At 32.9% G+C, this 21,568-nt stretch overlaps 2 protein-coding genes across 2 annotated transcripts; one reads left to right on the top strand and one right to left on the bottom strand.

Moving 5' to 3' along the window:
- The first annotated feature begins 3,590 nt into the window (after nt 1-3,590).
- Nucleotides 3,591-7,614, top strand: LOC111365669 (OTU domain-containing protein DDB_G0284757-like). Its single transcript, XM_022986208.1, has 9 exons — nt 3,591-3,944; nt 5,023-5,454; nt 5,535-5,674; nt 5,878-5,951; nt 6,499-6,553; nt 6,762-6,836; nt 6,955-7,028; nt 7,127-7,175; nt 7,504-7,614. Exons 2-9 carry the CDS (start codon nt 5,133-5,135, stop codon nt 7,612-7,614), a joined length of 900 nt encoding a protein of 299 aa, XP_022841976.1. The 5' UTR covers nt 3,591-3,944; nt 5,023-5,132.
- Nucleotides 7,615-8,059: 445 nt separating this feature from the next.
- On the bottom strand, nt 8,060-11,930 carry LOC111365271 (amino acid transporter AVT1C-like). The gene is made up of 12 exons (XM_022985713.1): nt 11,418-11,930; nt 10,901-11,226; nt 10,494-10,708; nt 10,274-10,297; nt 9,978-10,158; nt 9,631-9,850; nt 9,357-9,492; nt 9,086-9,105; nt 8,775-8,920; nt 8,596-8,639; nt 8,447-8,509; nt 8,060-8,369 (listed from the first exon to the last, which is right to left on the bottom strand). The coding sequence occupies exons 1-12, from the start codon at nt 11,609-11,611 to the stop codon at nt 8,274-8,276; spliced, it is 1,665 nt and encodes a 554-aa protein (XP_022841481.1). The 5' UTR covers nt 11,612-11,930; the 3' UTR covers nt 8,060-8,273.
- Nucleotides 11,931-21,568: the final 9,638 nt, after the last annotated feature.

The following is a 21,568-nucleotide window of genomic DNA, read 5'->3' as shown; positions in this document are numbered from 1 at the left end:
TATATATATATATATATTACCTCTATTATTTAAAAAAAAAATGGTATTAATAATTCAAAAATAGTACATATATCATTAATCAATACATAAGACGTGAAACGCATGTGCTTACTACTAGTTAATATAATATCATTGTTGCTTAGCATAAACTAATTAACGGGGCTTAGTAGATCATTTTTATAACCTTAAAATTACTTTGATCGGTAGTCACAGTATGTTAATGTAGGCTATTAAACAAAGTCAATAACTAGTCTGATATATGAGAGATTGCATGATACATGTCGTCATGCAGAGATAAATTAAGAAAAATACGATTTGAATGGTTGAAGGTTCTTTGCGGATAGCAATGCAATTGCAGAAGAACTAGTTCGACGTTTGAAGAAATATTTTAAGTGAGTCTTTAAGCAATTAAGCTAAAGCAGGTACACATTTTGAAAAAATGTTTAAGCGAATCTGTAAGCTAAAGCATGTATACGTTTTTATTACTTCAAAAAAACAAAAAAGGACAAAGAGAAAGAAAACATCCCTCGATTATCGTAATCGACCTTTCTTTTCATTGACTCCCAATCCTCCTCGACATTTTCCAAAAAGAGTAAGCGTTAGGAAGTCTCATTATAAGAATGACTCTTTCTCTTAAAAAAAAAAAAAAAAAAAAAGGTTGAACCCCAACCTTAAGGGTCCCCCACCGCCCTTGCCTTAGAGCATCGTGAGGGAGGTAAATAGCAGGTTATGCCTCCAAGGGTACAGATTGAAAGACTGCTTGTACACTTGCACTAACCCAAGAGCCAAATCCATATTTCAGGATTCGAACCCTTGACGCGGCAGCCTCAAGCAAAGCTGGATTTCTCCACCCTCCTCTTTTACCACTTGAAGATGTGCCCTGAGGGTAGAATGACTCTTTCTCTCGGAACTACCTTGAGTCGCATCTGGGTTGAATCAAGAATAATTTTTAACATAGTACCGTTTGACCCTCATACTTTTCATTCCATTACATTTCATTTTCTCTTCTATTTTCAACCACACAACCTTTCAAAAAATAATATTACACGTAAATCGAAAATCTTTCTTTATTTTTCAACCACTCATTTTTAAAAAAAAAATCAACATTCCACCCATTTTCATTTCTAGAAAATGGGGGCCAAACGGGGGCTGAACTCGTAGTTTTATAGTGCCATGAACAATGTTTTAACCTTATTTTTAAAAATATTATGCAATTTTGACCAGCGGGTTAAAGTAAAAAGGACGTGGTGCATTAGTTTAACAACTATAAATTTTACATTAAATTTTTTAACTACTCCAATTTTAGGTCAGAAATGGTTGCACTTCAAAGTCAAGTCAGTGTAGTGGAGCTGGTTTCATTGCCATCCCAGTTCGATGTGACAACGCGCAAGTTTTTATTCTCTTAAAATTCAATTAATATTTCATCTTCATCTAATTAATTTTTTCTCTATCATCCCTTTATTTCTCCATAAATTAATATTTGGTCAAGTCTTTTTACTGCACCATTTGCAATTTTTTTTTTTCATTTTCACACAAAATTATGTATTTTTAATTATATTCATATATCTTCAGTTTTATAAAGCTGTTTTCAGAAAGAAAAAAAAAAGAATGTAAATTATTCGCAGTACATACTAATATAATTACACATGCAATGTCAACAATTTGTTAAGCTGCAAAGACATTCAGCCTTAAATGAACAAGAAATTGACATCAAAACTATTTTAATTATAAACAATTTATAATTTTAATTCACTGAAAAAATTATTAACTAGTAGATAGAAATTAAGAATTTGTTTACAATATTGGAAAACTCAGTATTTTCTATATTTTATTAACTTAATAAATTTATTTTTTATTGAGAGTCTAGGAAAATAAATAATAAATATTATAAACACAAAAAAAATACTCTTTCAACAAAAAATATTTAATGAAAAAATAATGAACAAAATAATTATCTAAAGTTAGGGTGTTAATAGGAACAATTGAGCTTACTCGGCTCGACCTATTGCACAAGTTGGCGTGAGCTCGCGAGCCAACTCATTTCAAAATTTTGTGTCTCGACTTGCAAGCCACTCATCCCTCCACACGATCTCATTGAAAATTTAATTTTTTAATCTTGTGAGCTAGCGAGCAAGCAACCAATCAACCTATTGAGCTCGCCTCACCTAATTTTGACATCCACATGGTGTGATTTCTTATTTCAATTAAGGACATTTTTATCTTTTCAACTACTTGTAATACACCAGATATCCATGAACTCTTGTGTAATATTTGTCGTGTTCAAACTTCAAAGAGTACTTTCCACGCCAACATCTAGAGAAGTTCAATTTAAAAACTAACTTCATTCCTCTCATCATCATCATATTTGCGTCAACAAAAGAAGACGGAATCTGATGCTTGATTACCATTTGAAGTCAAAGGACATTAGATATTTATTCGTGGGATAAGTCGAAAAGTAGGTAACTCAAGAGCATTTTGCTAAAAAATTGTCGGGGGAGCAATAGTTGGCATCTCTCCTGTGGATATCGTGGTGACTATTTTTCGTGATCAGTGGTCGTGGTCATGTCTTGTTTATTTGTCACATTAATATCTTAAATTTTTAATTATATTACCTTATCCTAGGAAATGCCTTTTCTTTTCTCCAATTATTTCCATACAAATATAAAATGACTAGGCAATAAATTGACCCTATCCAATTGCTATTTCAAGTACTTTTCATATTATAGGATAGATTGACTTTTCTTTTTATTTGTCCCAAATTATATGTCATCTCCTTGTTGAGAGTACAATTAATTTCTTAATTTTATAATATGTTCTTATTTAATGTATTTTGTAAGTTATCAATAAATATGAAATAATCATATTCAAAATCATTATTTAATCATAGGTTGTTAACCTCAAAATCATAAAGATACGTGGCCAACAAAATCTCGATCATCTACCCCACGTAGACACCTACACGTTGAAACACATCGTTATGAAGCAATAATTATCGATCGAGAAAAAGATCGATAATCATTTGCACTCCTTCAATCAAGTCAACGATCAAACAAGAGAAAATGAGTACAAGAAATGCAAAATGTGGATCTGGCTAAGGTTAGAATAATCTTATGTGTGAAACGGATTCACTATACATGGAGGAATGAAAATGGATCAAGCTTTAAGCCTATTGCTTGATTAAATAGTTCCAATCTAATTGATCATTGATATCTAGTCCGTCAACGTGGTACTCCCTTTGCTACGTGCACACAACATAATTTATAAATAAAACAAGGCTATATTAGATAAGTAAAATTTATATTTTCAATAATATTAATTATATATTTTTTATCTGTGTAAAAATAGAAGCAAGATTATCGTTTTTTAATTATATTTTTTACTCATTAACTTGGCACTTGTTTGATTTCTATTTCGAGGGAAATAATGTATTTTAAATAGTAGATTAATGGAAAATGTGTGGATAAAAATAAAATTAAATTTACGTGTAATATTATTTTATTAAAAAATATGCATTGAAAAATGAAATTTTGAAAAAATAATTTTTAGAAAAAGGGAAATCAAACGAAGAACAAGGAAGGATATTCTCCCAAGTAACAATCAGAAGCACTAATACTGCACAGAACGGAATGCAATCACAACCGACCAAGAACATACTCCACATGAATCCAAACGTTGCAATAAAGGAAAATCTCTGAATCCGAACACGTGGCAGAATCTGGTTCCAAAGATAGGTCCTACATAACGGTTTTTCAAGAAAACACATTGGAGGCGCCTCCTCAGGATTTTCGCGGCCTACCGTCTACTGTTTCGCTTTCCCATTCTTAACATTTAAGCTCCCAAAACGACGACGTCTTGTTACCTAACCCTGTTCCTAGTTTTCTTGAATACAAAGTAAAAGCGGTAGCTTTTTGTTAGATAAAGATATCTGGTCTCCTGGTTCAAAGGTCAGCAAATACATATGCGTATACATAAATCATATACATGTTTTTTGGAAGTTATATGTTTTGAGGTTCAGGATAAAGTATTTTGATTCTTAAATTCGGATAAACGGGTTCCTTGTTGATTTTTTATTTTTTATTTTTAAATTTAATTTCTTGGTTTTTCTTATTATTTAGATTTAAAAGTAAGAAGGTACTGATTATAATTCGGCGATTTATAGAATGGAAATGTTTTGGCTTCAAGAATCAATTTATCCCCTTATTTGATGTACTGTTGTGGGCTACTGCTTTAATGATTAATGATCTGCTTAATCTTTTAAAGGTCTTTTGATGAACTTTGAAATTTATATATGTTTATTTGTGTGTGTCCGGGGGTGCCTTCTTGCTCGTGCGTCTGCGAGAATCATATGTTTATTGGTAGTTTATCTTTTTTCTGTACAGACGGATCAAGATAAATATAATAGTTGAAAAGTCATATATTTTGAATATAGTCCGTCAGGTTACTATCTTGAAGGCAATAATTTTATTCTAAATCAGGGTTCTGTAGTGAATGATAGGTTATATACAGCATTTGAAGGATTGCCCTCCGTTTGTTATATATAGGAAGGTTACCGATTGAGTTTTAGATCTTTAATGTTTCCGTTTTTTGTTTTATGCCTATTTTTGAAGTTTGAATTAGAGATCTTTTTTTAGAATTTATTTGGTTGTGTTTTCTCACAATCAATGGAGGTCCAGAGTTGTTTAATCTTGATTCATGCTCTAAAGAGTACAATATTTCTGATTATGTTTCTTTTAACAGTTAGAAGGTGTTTTTGTGAATGAATTACATTTAAGATTTGAGAAAGTTAAATGTTTCTGTCTCAACGTTAGGATGAGTTCAGAGAGTCAATAATATCTTGTTATATCTTTCCTATGGACTCTATAGTTCTTTTAGTATATTTATGTAAACAATTTGGCAGCCGTTTCATGTAATGCATAACAAATGCAAACTTCGATTTCTGTTCAATTCAAATGGCTTTATTTATCATTTCATTTGCTACAATATTCAAATTACAAATATGAAATGTGTTTCCTGTGTTTCTAGCAGGAGGATATTTCTATCCACTATTACAGCCAGCCTGCAAGAGGATATTTTGGTACAGGAAAAGTTTTGGTTAAATTATTCCAAAGGGTCTTTACATCTTTTATAAGAAGATGACCTCGCAAGAGCTTGATCCAGATGTTGTTCGGTGGGGCCTTCACCTTATAGATTGCTCTCCAACGCGTGGTGGTTCTCCTAAAACTATCACTTTTTATGACAAGGACATGTCTCGAATTGAGCATGTGGAGGAAGGTTATTGTGAAGCAAGAGACTCCGCTGCAGATAACGATAAAGTGATTGCTCATGCTCTTCAGGAAGAGTTATCAAGACTTCGAACTGCTGAGGCATCGGGATCCACATGTGCTGAAAATCAAGATCAGCAAGCCTCTATTCTTGCTCAGGATTGGTTTGGTTCTTCAAGAAAGCATTTTGATGGTATGGGTGAAGCGCCAGATTTCATTTTGTTTGATATGTATGATTTTCCTTCCTTTTCAGTTTATTTACCTCATCTGCAGATGGAGCAGGAATGGTTCCTGACAACCGTGGGGAATTATTTGCCACGGGTGAGGAGCAGGAAATCTTTCTTGAGATAGAAGATGAATCGACCCTTGATGGTGAATGGGGCAGAAGGCTGAATGAGATGGTTCCTGTACCTGTAAGTTTACATTATTCTGATTAATGAGAAAAGCTCGTCAAGATAATTAAACTTATCTTGTTGCTGTAATTGCAGATTATTTCCCTTGCACTGTCTTTTTCAGCGTTCATGTTATTGCACCTCGACTCATTATAATTAGTTGTGGTTCTTATTCTAGAAATAATAATGAAGTTGGTTTTACTATTTGCTTGTTTTGATTGCAGCATGTTCCTAAAATTAATGGAGAAATTCCATCAGCTGAAGATGCCATGTCAGATCATGAAAGGCTGCTCGCCAGGTCTTGTGCATTATCATCTCTTTTTCATTTTGTTGATAAGCTGTTTTGTAGATTGCTACTTGTTTTGTGGGCTTTTCCGATCACTGGTTTATAGTTATATACAGTAGGATTCCATTATGTGCCATCTTATTAAGGTTGAACATAATTTTAATTTGATAGGGAACAAATGTTAAAAGACTTATCATTTTTTTTTCTATAAATAATATACAAAGATCTTATAATTAATGGATGTAAACTAGGAGCTTCTACTCGCAAGTGTCTTTTGACCCTAGTCCACATCGGAGTACAAATTGGTGAGAAGTTCAGAGATAAAATATTCTTGGCATTTCTTTTCTACTTTTACTAAATTCTCTTAAATAGTCATTTCCAGTTTTGTCAATGAAGAACTTATAAAACTGATTTTTGGGTGATGTTTACTGTGTTCTATAGAGTTTTATCCTAAAATTTCGTTTCTTTTTCTATTTTCTCTATATGTCTGTTTATTTTGACTGACGATCACTTTCACATTAACTGTAATGTATTTACTCTATTATTTTATATTCAACAGATTGAAGTTATATGACCTGGTTGAACTACAAATTTCAGGGGATGGTAATTGCCAGGTTGGTTCTTGCACATTCTCACTGGACCCAAATTTTATAAGTTACAATATACATCTTTTCCATTTAGAAGGCAGTTGTAGTTGACAGTTTATATCTAAATATATATTTTTAGTTCGAGGGACGGGGTGATTTCTACCTCTTAGTATATCTAACTATTGTTTTGTGTTACTTGTTGCTCCGGCTTACTATTCTAGCTGTCTTTCCGCAGTTTAGTTCATTATCAGATCAAGTATATCATACTCCCGACCACCATAAATTAGTGAGAGAACAAGTTGTCAACCAGGTATGTGAGTGTTTTGATTGGGAACAAGATAACTTGGCATCTAATTCTTTTCATTCTTGGCAATATAAGACATCTATTCACATTGTAATTTTCATTGTTTCTACTTGCCAACCATAAGCTGAAATCATATCGAGAGCTGTATGAAAATTATGTTCCCATGGCTTATGACGACTACTTGAAGCAAATGAGCAAGTACAGTACCATTTAAATTTATTGAATCTTTCTTGGCATTTACGCTTCTGCTAAAGTAGATTGTATTTACTTATATAATCAATTTCGCATTATTATAGGGCAGGGGAATGGGGGGATCATGTCACGTTGCAGGCTGCTGCAGACACGGTATGAGTTTTCCATCCCTTTTATCTCGTGTTTCTTAAGACATCCTCTTGTTTACAAGTGAAACACAGACAGAATTAGCTTGAGCAAGTGATATTATCCACTTTAGAGCTTAGTTAAAATGATTGTTCCCTTCTTATCCTCTCGGCAAAGCAATCTGGCTTTCAGTTTCACGTTTTTACTCCCCTATATACTCTTTTTCCACACTCCACATCAAATTTTTATTACAGGAAGTCAGTGATCTATTTTTTTCAATTGTTGCTATCTTGCATGATAAATTTCTGATTTACGGTAGGCTAATAACTAGTAAATGGTTCTTATTTGGTGGCAGTATGGTGTCAAGATATTTGTCATTACTTCGTTTAGGGATACCTGCTATATTGAGATTCTTCCACAAACTCTGAAGTCAAACAGAAGTAAGTTTATTTATTTATTTATTTAATTTTTTTTTTTTTTTTTTTTTTTTTTTTTTTTTTTTTTTTTTTTTTTTTTTTTTTTTTTTTTTTTTTTTTTTTTTTTTTTTTTTTTTTTTTTTTTTTTTTTTTTTTTTATAGAATTTCCTGTAGTAGAGAGCAAGAAAAAGAAGAAGTGGTGGAAGCCCTGATATAGATATTAGCTTTGCCTTGTACATATCAGTTCTGGTGATATTCATATATTATATTCTTTTATTGTATATTGATGTGTATATTAGTTTTAGCCGGTGTACATTTTCGAATTTAGATGATTTTGTTTTGGAATTGTTTGAATTATAAATAATAAAAATGAAGGCGGATATGTGAATAGTACTTGTGGATCTCTTGAAATGTGTAGATGAAAAGTGGGTTGAATGAGACTCCTCAGAATTAGTCCATTCCAATGAGTTGAGCATTTGATTTGACAAAACATCATTGAAATTTTGAACCGGTAAAAGATCTCATGAAGATTTCGAGGGACCAATACAATTTATCATCCCAGTATGTGATTGTCATGCATTCTTTGTATTGCAATCAAGAATTCATAAACTAATTTGAGATCGAAGAAAGCTAAAAATACATGCGTCTTTCACTAGTGTACATATTATCTCCTCCAAAATACCTACCAAGACAATTTCACACGAAAAGATCAACTTAAGTTCTCGATAATTTTAGAGACGGCTGAATAGGTACCGAAACCTGATGCTATGACTCCAAGTACAATGATCAAGATACAAACAGAGCCCTATGGAAAATGAAACAGAAGTATTAGGAAATAATAAATAAGAGTTGAAATTTGCAAACGATAGAACTTGGTTTCACCTGAAAGAGATTTATTTTACCCCTTAAGATGCTGAGGTAACATGCACATGGAAGAATCAACGTCTATAAGAGAAACTTTGCTTAGTACAAACTTCGCATCCATACATGGAACAACAACGTTAATTTGATAGGCATTGTAAAACACTTACAACTAGCATTGTGAGTAAAGATCCAATGAATGCCATCACCAGACCTGTTTAACAAAAATGATCGTGTATTAAAGAACAAGGACAAGGAGAAACTTCGTCCTCGAACATAAACCAGCTAAATATTTCGAGAGATATTCTTAGTTGAGAAGAAATACAAAGATTGGACGACAAAAGCTTACCGAAGAAGGGGATGCTGAGAGCAACAAGCAATGTAGACATTACCAATGCAGTTCTTATGAGTATAGAATATATACGAGACTTTTTGTGGTTTGATAGTATCAATTCTTCCAGACTCATTGCCACTGGAGACATTGTTAATGCATATGTATATATCTAATTAAGGAAGAAACTGTTCTCTTTCTATGATTCCAGCTATTGATCTAAAGCTGTTGTTTTTTTTTTTTAATCAGTTTCTCATCAAAAGCATTATGAAAAAGGAAAATGCTATACCCTTAACATATTCGAACGTGTTAAATCAGTAGAAGGATATTTTGTAAATGGATTGACTACCTGCAAAAGAACAAGCAGAAACAAAAGTTAAAAGCATGAGTTTTATAACAGAATTCAGATATAGATACACTTCACTTTGTTTAGTGCATGCTTGGTACGAGGTAATGAACATGATTGGACATTAATAAAAATGAAAAATTAACTAAAATCTTGTTTATACTACTATCTAGCCCCGTTTACTACAACTTGTCAAACATTAATGTGAAGTAACAATAAGAAGAAAACTCTCCCGCAGGAATTTCTTGACTTACTGTGGTCCAAACAGCAATTTTTGATGCAACTAAATCTTGAGGCATGTTGAGGGTGAATTGTGACTCTGTTGATTCTCCAAACATCATGTATCCCAATATAGCAACTCCGGTATACAGCAACGTAGAGATGCCAAAACTGCATTGGTTATTGACCCGGGTTTAAAATAGCGCCTAGATATAATTTAGAGTGCACTCGAGAGAATTTACGGAGAAAAAGAAATTAAAAATCTGAAATGTACTATGTATCGAACATGTCCTCAGCGTTTGGGTTTACCTTGTCAGGAGGACCGCAGGATACTGGTTAGGTTTTTCCATTGAGGTATAGATATTAGGAAAAACAGCATGCCCCGAGTAGCAATAACCATAGAGACCTATAGAAACCGGGAGAGTGGAAAGGTTCAGCATTGTCCCGTTCGTCTGAAAGCCAATTTTATCCACTAAACCAACCCAGAACAAGCAAGCAACCACCAACACCGATGCAATGACTCCTCCAGCTGAAAATATTGAATACCCTTTTAAACAAATGATGTGTGTTTGGTATGCAGTATTGGATTGAATTGAATAGTATAATGGTCAATATTTAACTTCTTTTTATGATCACCTAAATGTGAGCAGACTCACCGGATATATAGCTGAGAATACTCAGGTCACGCAACCAAACAGTAGGAAGAATGGCCAGGGCGGTCATCAATGCAAAGAAATGATGAGAGTTTAATTCGAATCCTCCAATGCTTAAATGTACATTTGGAAATAAAGATGACAAGTTATCGCTCTCCAAAATAATGAATTCAATGCAACAAGCCTGCAACAGATTTAGAAATCAGGGGCCAGACATATAATATGAGAAATTGATTAATGAGTTCAAAATAATTAATGTGTGCTGGATGTTCAATTCAGGAATTGGGAAGAACACTTACATATAACTCCACGTATAAAATTATCTGCATAGTAAAATACGACAGAAAAGAATGTGTTAGAAAGTAGTTAATGCTCATTGATTTTCTCTTAATTTGATAAGTACAATAGGGTCTTAATCATCAATAATATTTATTACAGAAAATAAGGAAGTGAACAATTAAATTCTGAAATTTGATGTAATTCTAAATGACGAAAAAATATTGAGGAAGCAAGACTTACAGATATTGCAATTCGCCCCACTTTACCGAATGCAGCCTGGCCGATGTCTGGGTACGTTTCAATTCCCGGTTGGCTGTCCAAGCAGTATCTTAAGAGAATTCCAGTGTAGTAAGAAAGCACAGCGAAAGTCAGCAGTACAGAAATCCCGAGCCACCCTCCTTCTTTGACAGCATATGGAGTAGAAAAGACTCCAACTCCACATAGAACATTCATGCCTGTGTAAAATCATCGTATGTCAAAACTATATTATAATAGTTTATTGAGAAAGTTGAACTGTATAGCAATAAACAATAATGCGAGAGTAAATGATTATAAAACTTCGTCCTTTTGGCATCCTGTCTGTGTCCAATGCTGCGTACCAAGATTTGTATTGAAGTAAGTACGAAATCCAGATCAAAATAACATACCATTTAACACAGCTTGACCGTATGAGCTCTGGCGAGAAATTGGAAGTTCATCAGAGACCTTGGCCTCTTTCTCATCGAGACTCCCTTTTTTTATTCCTGACTTCTTTGACGGTATAGGTGGCAATAGAGAATGCGAACTACGCCTTTGTGGTGGAAATTTCTCATCCTCCACTTCAGATAAGAGAGGTTTGCCCAGAGAAGGTAATATCTCTGGAGTGCGTCTCCTCGTAAGGGATGAGGAAAGGTATGAACTTTTAGGCAAAGATGGTGTCCCGAGAAAATTAAGACTTGGAGATGGAACACTACTGTATAGATCAATTGATTGCCTGCAAAAAATTATTTACAACATAGAAATCATGAAAATATAGCACAAACAGACAAGAAAATACAGTATACGTATAAGAACTGTATATGTATGCGTGTACGTCATATGACTTGATGTCAAATACCATGACCCTCCTCCTTTCCTTGGGCTTGGGACCGTGCACGTGTGTGTGTGTATAAGCATTAAGCATACCTGTAACTTTGAGGCCAAGAGGTATTGTATGAATTGGGCTTGCTTTGGTGGCTATTCTTATTATCATTGGAGTAATTGGAGAAATCGGAATCATTCCCATCTTGTTCATCTCCACCTGCATCATATGGCTTCTCCTCATGATCCTCTTCGTCACTTTCAATGTACAAGCTCTGTTCGGATACTGATTTCTTCATTTGCTTTCTTTCTTCAAAATTACCAAAATAAAAGGAAGATCAAGAAAATTACCTAGAGAGGAGCAAAAATAAAACTGAAAAATCATCAATGTCCACATGCAATGATGCAAATATATTGAGATTGGCATTTCAATCAAATAAAGAAAAAATGTAGATTGTTTGTCCGCAAAGATGGTGGCTGTATATAGCACGAGAATAATTCTATTCACTTCACATATGAACTGATGTACACAGACACTCTATGAGTTTGATTGTGAGTGTATCCGGGAGAGAGAGGGAGAGATTAGTTTCTATAGAGCTTCCAAAATTTAAGACAAGAACCTGGCTTTTCTTATTGGAGTCTGGCCAAAAAGCATATACCTTTATAAGAGTTAATTGTTTCAATAGTCATTGAACTTAGATTCATGTATTTGAAAGGTCACTAAAGTTTAAAATATCAAGTTTTGGTCACTGAACTTTGAAAAATATATATGTTTTTGTAGATTTTGATAAAAATTGATGAAGTGTATTGTTGAAAAATCGATAAAAGTTGTAAGTTTCATAAAATGTATAGTTAAAATTAATTATTAACTTTTGATTTAAATTTTTAACTAAACCAAACATAATTCAAAATTTTGATTAGTGGATTAAAAGATAGAGAGGCATTACTATGCTTACAAAGAATGTTTAGGATGAGGACAGTCAATAAGTTTCCACAAATTAGTTTAAACTCCCGAAATGCAGTCTAGATAGCGAGCCCTCCCCTTTCTATCTTGGTTGGCTCGAAGAAGGGTCAACCTCCCCCGGAGCATGATTCACAGCGTTATAGTGGAAGCGAGCCCTCGAACTACTTAATTGTGGTGTGATTTTGTGTACCTTCTTCATTTTGAGGGGTAAAACTCGACATTTCTACATTCCTGCAATACACTCCAACCCTTCCTTCCCCATCTAATTTCTCACTCGCATTGGCAATTGAGCATTGGGGGAGGCAAGGAGCTTACTAAGGACCAAAAAACCAGCAGTTGCGGCCTAGTCTAGAACTTGGCAGGGATTTCCCACTTAATCGGGTTTGTGGGGCAAGGGGCATGGATGGACCAATAGGGAAATGAGTTGGAGAAAGAGAATATTGTTTCTTTTTTATTGAAGTTTATAATCATGTCTATGGGGGGCAAAAAAAAAAAGGACCATTTAACTGTTTTATGTGGACAGAAATCGTCCGTTGGGGACTAAACTGCCATAGAATATAAAAATTCTGTACTTAAATGCTAAATTTTAATTATTAGGGATCCATTTACTACAAAGACCATAGATTATGGAGCTTCAATGCAATTTCCTTAAAAAAAATTTATCAAAAAAAAAAAAAAATTCTTGTATTTATTTGCTGTTTCTATTGAAAAATAGATTTCTTCGATCATCCCTTTTTTGTTTCAAAAGAATTTTTGGTTCGTGCTTGGATAATAAACAAACTAATTTTCTTTTTGTCTACTTTTTCAATTATTATACAGTACAATTCATTCCAAATCAAAGATGGCATAATTTCAAAAGCAAACTGGAAATTGTAAAATTTTATCACTTCAATCAGTGGAAAGATTATTGACCCCCCTCTAACCCATTAAGTCTTAGCAAATCATTGCTTCCAAGAGACAATTTATAAAATAATAATAATAATAATAATAATAATAATAATAATAATAATAATAATAATAATAATATAATTATTGGCCACTTGCTAGGCAACTTGTTCATGGTTTAGTCATATTCTTGATAGAGACATAGCCAGCCACATAGTATAGTATCATTTTCACATCCCAATGTCCAACATGAATCCTATGGTCAGAATATTAAAAGACTCGATCCAACTATCTTATTGGAGACAACATTAAAGTTAATGCGACTATAAAGGTTGAACCCCAAGCTTGAGAATCTCCTCCTCCCCTCCCCTCCCTTCCCCTAGAGCATCATAAGGAAGGTAAATCGCGGGATGTGTCTCAGCAGACCAAGGAACAAGAGTTTGCTCGTACACTGATACCCACAAAAAGTTCAATTTCATATCTCAAGAATCGAACCATCACACTGCGACCGCCAGCAAGGTTGATACTACCTCACTCCTATCTTTTGCACCACTGCATTATGCTCCGGGTGGCTTCAAGGTTAATGCGACTATGATTGGAGAAACAACCCTACTCTGTATACTATGATTATGTAATAAAAGTGAAAAACAATATAGTGAATATAGTCCAAATTAAAATTGAATATATTCACTGTCATAAGTTAAATGTGTTACTGTGTATAATAACTTTTTTCTTGATTTAGTACAAATTTTTGTACGTGTATACATAATTAATAGTAGAAAACATTCGCTTACAAAGTTTATTAGTACAAGAATTAACAAATTTTTGGTATAAAATTATAGAGAACATGTACTATTGTTAAATGGATTGAGTCGAGTTGAAGTGAGCTGTGCAATGATTCGACCATGCCAGTCGCTCATCAACCCAAAGGTCGTTGACTCGTGCACAAGACAGAGAAATATATATATACAATTTTTTGTCATATATATAGATATATATAGAGCTAGCTCGACTCATTCCACCAAGGGGTAAACTAGTGATGCAAGTCGAGCTGAACTTTTTTTTGAGCAAGCATAGTTGAGCCCATCGTTAGACAAGTCGAGCAGTTGTCTCATCTCATTTAGCACCCCTAATAACTTTATAGAAGAGTGGACGAGATTTGACCCTATTTAATCCAATAATTTTTATCTCACATACCAGTTATGCCAATAGGAAATTTTAACAAAATTTCCACTCTGGCCCTCCCCTCGACTCTTATTTTCTATTATTAATTTTTATAAGGCTAAATTTAAATTGTATTTAAAAAGATAAAAATAAATATGTAAACAGCCGGTAAATGTAGATAACTAAATCTCTGCAACGGCCCATTTCTAGAAAATCCTTGGCGGGATAGGATATGAGTAGGCCAAGGTCCAAGAAATTTTTTTTTAAAGGCATTTTTCTTTTTGTAAAAATAGTTTTTTATGTGTAAATTTATTTTTTTTGGAGTATTAACCCAACTTGAAATTTTATAATCCAGTCTTGGATCTAATCTTGAATCCACCCCTGTGAGTAGGGATTGGTCCTGGCCATCTATAATTCCCGAAACTTCTATAGAATGGTGATATCATTGATATATATATGATAGTAGGATTTCTATCATATTGTCCATTAAATAAAAACATATTCTAACTTCGTTTGACAATGTGACAGTGGCTCCACTTCCAAATAGACTAATGATGATCACCATGCTGTATTCTATGTGAGCGGGGTATTTTCATCTATTTAGCTATTGATAATGGCAAACGTATAAATATTTCTATCTTTTTTGCAGAATATGTTTGTTACCAAAAACTAAATACTACACGCAATATGTAAATTTGTAAAATATGGTATGGAAATTACAAGACATATATTTTGGTAAAGTTTTTTTTATTCAAAATAATAAACTCTATTTTTGATCAATTGCAATGGATGTCTTCAACCTATGTGAGTAATGTATCATTTAGTCCACAAACTTTATTTTTTGGTACACGAATCTCCAACGTGAAATTTATATATCACTTGAGTCCCTTATAAATGATTACCACCGCTTGACAGTTAAAAAAGTCACTAACTCATATTATTTGCTCCTTGAGGATCTAAGTGCGCAAACTTTGTCGAGTACCCAAATGCTATATTGATAATAGGTTGGGAACCTCCGCCTTTATTTTCGACTTCTTTAAAGAGCAATTATTGGAAAAGACACATTTCTCACATCAATAGATGTAAATATCACTTGTCTTTTGTCCCATTAAAAAAACAAATAAATGAAACCTCGTTTTCACTTCATCGGCATCAATGAATCTTCAATTTTACATAGAAAATGATTATCGAAAAAATAAATATAATAAGTTTCATTCAAACAATTAAGGAAAAAAAATCTTGTTGTGATTGGATTCTGTGTATTAAACATAAAAATAGTTGAAAAGCATGACAAAAAGTATTTTTTTTTCAACAATTTGATTCAACCACGAGTATCAATTTTGATATAAATGCCAAATCTTCAAGAATAATTTAACATGATAATTTGGATAACGTAAATACCATTAGTATGAACTATGAACCCTTTGGACGTACCTAAGTTTTTTCAAATGGAATACTAATGATATTAAAGTTGTCTGGGAACATCATCATAGAATTCATGGAATGCCCTGACGAATTATTTTAGGTGTCTTATTATCAACAAGCATTTATCGTTACGTAACTTGATGTCGACATATAGCTTGAAAAAAGAAAATGTTGATTTATAAATTAATAAATAAATAAACCCACTAAAAAAAACAAGTTTTGTTGTTCGGGTGTTTGGACTAAACACTAAACTATGCCAATTGACAAGATTTTAAAATATGTAGCGTTGATTAAAAAAAAAAAAGTATATATATATATATATACACATACTTGTTTTCGAAAAGAGTTTTTTATTTATGGTACTATAGATTAATGTTATTTCATGGTTTTTTTGACTCAAATTAGGTTGGATTTTTGACCCAATACTATTTTCTTTATTGGAGATTTTTTTTCCTTTATCTCACGTGATTTTTAATCTTGTTTTCATTTTTGTAGTATTTCTAGGCGTTGGCATTCAATCTTATAAATACTAGACTATTTTCAAAAGTTTTGTATTAATGAAATATAAAATAATTGTGTAGGCACAATTATTATATTTGTTTTCCCATATTAATCAATTGAATAAAATGCTCATTTCCTCTGCCAATTAATTATTTGCCCTTTATCTTTTATTTGTTTACGATCATATAATTCTTCGTATCATATATATTTTACCTTGATCCATTTTATTTCCCAACAAGTGGTATCAGAGCTATTAGTTGTAATTTGTTCGAAAATTTTGTAATTAATGGTAGTCATGAAGTATAAAATTCCGCTCTTGGATCACAATACAAGATTCTTATTTTGGCAAGTGAAGAAGCGAGTTGTACTTGTGCAGATGGATTTGGATGATATGCTGTTGAGATTTGACAAAACGCTTACAATTTGGATGACGAAGGAGAAATAACGGAAGGATCAGACGACATTTTCACAAATCCATCTCTTCTTTCTAACAATATTCTTTATGATATTTTAAAGGAGAAGATGACAGCTATGTTGTGATTGAAATTGGAGCAATTGTGCATGACTAAAAATCTGACAAGTAAATTGCATCTGATTAAAAGTTTTGAGATGCGATCTTGTATAGTCACGATACTCTCACAATTGAAGATGCGTATGATGCTTTGTTTTCAAAAGAGAAGATGAAGAATCTAATTGGATTTGAGGCTAGAGATGGAGAAGACCTTGTTATTCTTGGTAATCGAATAAGAGGTAAGTTATTATCAAATTTCAATAATCAGATTTGGTATTATTGCAATAAGAAATGACACATTAAGAGGGATTACAACAAATTATAGAACAAGGGTAATTTGACTGCAAATCATAGGAAGCAATTAAATACTTCAGATGAGATCAACATAATTGAGAACTATTTGACAATTTCTAACATAGAATCCTAACTTAACGAAGAGTGAATTTTGGATACAGTTTGTGCGTTATATATGTGTTCCAATCGAGATTTGTTTGAAATATATGAAAAGATGATGCAAGTGTCGTTGTCATGGGTAACAAGGAACCTTGTAGGGTAGCTAGTAATGGAAGAGTCAGATTGAAACTGGTGGATGGAATATGTAGAACACTCGATCACGTTCGACATATTCCAGATTTGAAGAAGAATCTCATTTTGTTGAGTACTCTTGATTCAAAAGGGCACATATTTTGAGGGTTCGGAAGGGTGTTCGTATTATATTGGAGGGGAGAAAAAGTCCCAGTTATACATCTCATAAAGGTCAGATAGAATTTGTGAAGAAAAGTTAGTACAGATTTAGTACTGTGGTAGAGATTCGGTTTGATACTTTACCTTTGGGATGGTTCGAGGTCCATATAGAGGAATATTACTCATTTGAGTTTGCAGGATATGGATAATTTCGCTTTGTCGCCATTACCTGAGGTTTCATCATATTCAACTGTTAGGGATAGACCCATTGGAGAAAGGTATGTAGATGCTGATTCGATTGCACATGCTTTTATTGTTTTTGAAAGTGTTGAGACTAGCTAGGAGCTTTTTATAAAAGTATTGAGAGTTGATTCTGCTACAGGGTGTCCTACACTATTTGATAATTTCTATCTCTTTATGAATTTTGGGAAATTGGGTGTTTGGGTTCATATATCCGTGTTGGATACTGTAAAAGATGAGTTTTTTTGTGCTAGAGAAAATTTGGTTTTTGTTGAAGATTTTGAATTTCTCGTTCAAGGTGGAGAAACTTTTTAGTTTCGTTCATTGCACTGGAATTTGTATCAATGTGGAGATTGTTGGAGTTTTTTTTATCCAAATTAGGTTGGATTTTGGAAAAATATTATTTTCTTTATTCCATGCATTTATATTAGAATTTTTTTTTTCATTTGTTTCACGTGATTTTTGATATTATTTCCATTTTTGTGGTATTTGTTTGCGAAAATATGTTTCGATTTAAAACTTTGCAAGTATACGATTCATTAACAAGTAATAAAGTAGATGTGAGTTCAAATATCGTCCTACAGAGATTGATTTAGTTCAATTTTTATTACAATGACCCTAACCCAAACAAGAATAACAACTTGTGTTTGTGGTGATAAAATTATAACTAAAGTAACCTATGTATGCAATTATGAATGAATTAACTAAATTACATGCAAATTATGCTAAAGTAAAGTTGATGTATTCTAATGAAAGAAAATGCACTAGCATCCCGAATTTCCGTGCAAAAATCCTTTTTAACCTTAGTTCTACACTTTGACAATACGAGTGAATATTGAAAAATCAATGTTCCTATTGTGTTTAACAATCTCTCTCAAGTAATATTAAACATATTCTCATATATGATATGGCTATATCTCTATGACGAATACGAATGTACAAAAAATACACGAATTTTTATGAACATTTAAAGATTTACATAAGGCATAGCGGTATATTTCAATCATCTATTGGACCCTATGACAATTTATATCATGTCGAGCCTATTTCCCTTCTTTCGAACGCATAAAATAAGTCATCATATCACACAATTCCATGCATAATAATTGTGAAGAAAAAAGCAAAAGATGTAAAAGTTGTTCATCACCCGAAAAATCTTGAATCAATCTTGATGTTCTTGAATTTTGATGTGTTTTTGCCTTATTTTGCAATTGATTCTCACACCCTAATTATGTGTTGAGAGTTAATATTTATAATCCTCCAAAGAAGTCCAAAAAACCCTAGAATTCACGAAAAAATCGGCCCAAGACGAAGTTTTCTTATTGGATTAAAATTCTGGACCAAAACCAATTTTCTACTACGATTGGCCTAGGCGAAAATCCAGGCAGTCGTCCAAGCATAACTTCAAGCCTTGGTATTATATTTTTATGGTTGGGCATTTTCCCTAAAAATATAACTGGGCAGTCGCCCAATTTTATCAACTTTCAAATGTTGTGTTTTATTTCCCGAACTCCGTTTTCTTATTTTTTGACCTCTTTATTTATTTATTTATTTCTTCTTCTTTCAATACTTCATTCTTTTGCTCAATTGATTTTTGACTCTTTCACTTCTTCGTTTCTTCTTCCGGATCATCTTTTGACTATTTGTACTTTGGTCTCTGAACTTTGATTTTCTTCATTTTTTGGTCTTTTTTTCGCTTGTTTCTTCTAAATTCTTTCGTATTCATCAATGTTGTCCTATAAAACAAGATTTATATCTAATTAAGCCATATTCCAACATATATGCGAATAATTATCAATGTTTAATGACCCAAAAAATTGTGTAAAACGTACTTATCAGTATTTCTAGGGTTTGACGTGCACCCATACAAATACTAAACACTTTTCATAGTTTTGTATCACTTAAATATAGCATAATTATGTAGGCATGGATATTATATTTATTTTCTCTATGTTATTCAATTGAATAAAATATTTCGTTCCTCTGTCACTTAATTCTTTATCTTTTATCGTGTTGTTTATTTGATCATATATTTCATATTGTGTTATATATGTTACCTTGATCCATTTTATTTCCCAACAGTATTTGGCATAAAGATATTTCTATTATTCTATTAAGAAAATAACCATTAAAAAAAAAACTCTAACGCCCTAAGATTTAATGATCAAAGAAAATTGGTTGTTATAGGACACCATCATGGTATAGCTTTGGACCGTTTAAAGTTAGACTAATTTTTTTATGCTGTTCTACAACCAAAAGTCAGCCCTTGTTTGAGCCCCATTTTTTCAATCAAAATACATTTTTAACAGTAATTTAATCATATTTTAACAATATATTTTTCAATAAAATAATATTACACACAAGCCCAAAACTTTTTCTTATTTTTTAAGAACACTTTCTTCATCATAACGTCATTTCAAAATGCATTTTTTGAAGGAAAAAAAAAAAAGTGGCTCATACAACCCCTCAGTATCAATTCCAATTACCAGCGATCAAATACCAATGATTAGGGCGAACAAATTACTTCTTCTCACACAAAATACACCCTCGATGACCAATCTACTATCTTTGTTATATGGGAAAATTTCATAAGTAAGTGATTAAATATGGCATATTTCAAAATTAAGAAAACAAGTTTCAAATTTCAAAAATCAAATTTTTATTAAAATTTATTTCTAATTTAATTATTTAATTTTATTTAAGTTACATATCTATATAATTTGGTCACAAATTAAGAATTTAATTAGTTACTTATTATTTTTTTGTAATAAATTAGAAATTTTATGTCACAAATTATTTTACGGTTACAATTTAAAATTTTGTAGGTTACAGTTCGTTTATCGATCACAAATCAAAAAATTTATTAGTCACGATTAATGTTTAGTCATAACTTATCAAATAATTGGTCACAACTTATTTCTTAGTCACAAATCAAAAATTTTATAGGTCGCATAATATTTTTCGATCACACATCAAAAATTTTATAGGTCACAGATCACAAATATTATAGATCACAACTTAATAGACAGTTACAAATTATTAATTTTTTAGGTCACACAATATTTATTGGTCACAATTTATCTTTGTCACATATTGTTTATTGGTCACAGATTAACCAATTCACTGATCACAATCAACCAAATAATCCATTACCACCACCAAAACTTACGACCACCGCTTCAACGCTGCCTCCAATAGTACCACCAAAACCACCACCACATTAATCATAATGAATTAATTTATTGGTCACGACTCACAACTAATAAAATCGTCACAAACCCCTACAACCCATCCCACCACTCTAAAGCACCAAATAACCGCCAACCAAAATTTCGACCACCAGTGACATTGCCCACCGCCACCAGCTTTGACATCACCACCACTACAACATCAACAACACCCACGTCCCATCCCACCACTCCAAAGCACCACACCACAACCAACAACCGACAGCGACGTCACCCACCCCCACCACTATCGACATTACCACCACTTGACGCCAATAGTAACACAACCACCACACAGATCGCCACCACACAAAACCATCACCACCACCACCACACAGATCACCATCCAAAACCCACCCAAACCGCCACAAATCACCACCACACAAATACCATCACCACCATCACACAAAAACACCATCTAAACCCAATAAATTGCCACCAACCCAAACTACCTCTCCTTCACGCGCGCTTGTAAAGAGTCGCCGATCTACTTTACGGTATCATTTTACCACTGCTACTCACGGTGATTCACGAAGGGAGATTCACGATCATTTCACCACCACAACTCACAATGGATCTCCTGCAGAAATAGGGGAGGAGAGGGAGAGCCGCCGACGTCGTTGGAGTAGAGAGTGATGACGGCGACATTGCTTCA

This window comes from Olea europaea, chromosome 17, assembly GCF_002742605.1.
Source record: "Olea europaea var. sylvestris chromosome 17, O_europaea_v1, whole genome shotgun sequence".
Lineage (NCBI taxonomy): Eukaryota > Viridiplantae > Streptophyta > Magnoliopsida > Lamiales > Oleaceae > Olea > Olea europaea.
This window is presented reverse-complemented; position numbering and strand designations above follow the sequence as displayed.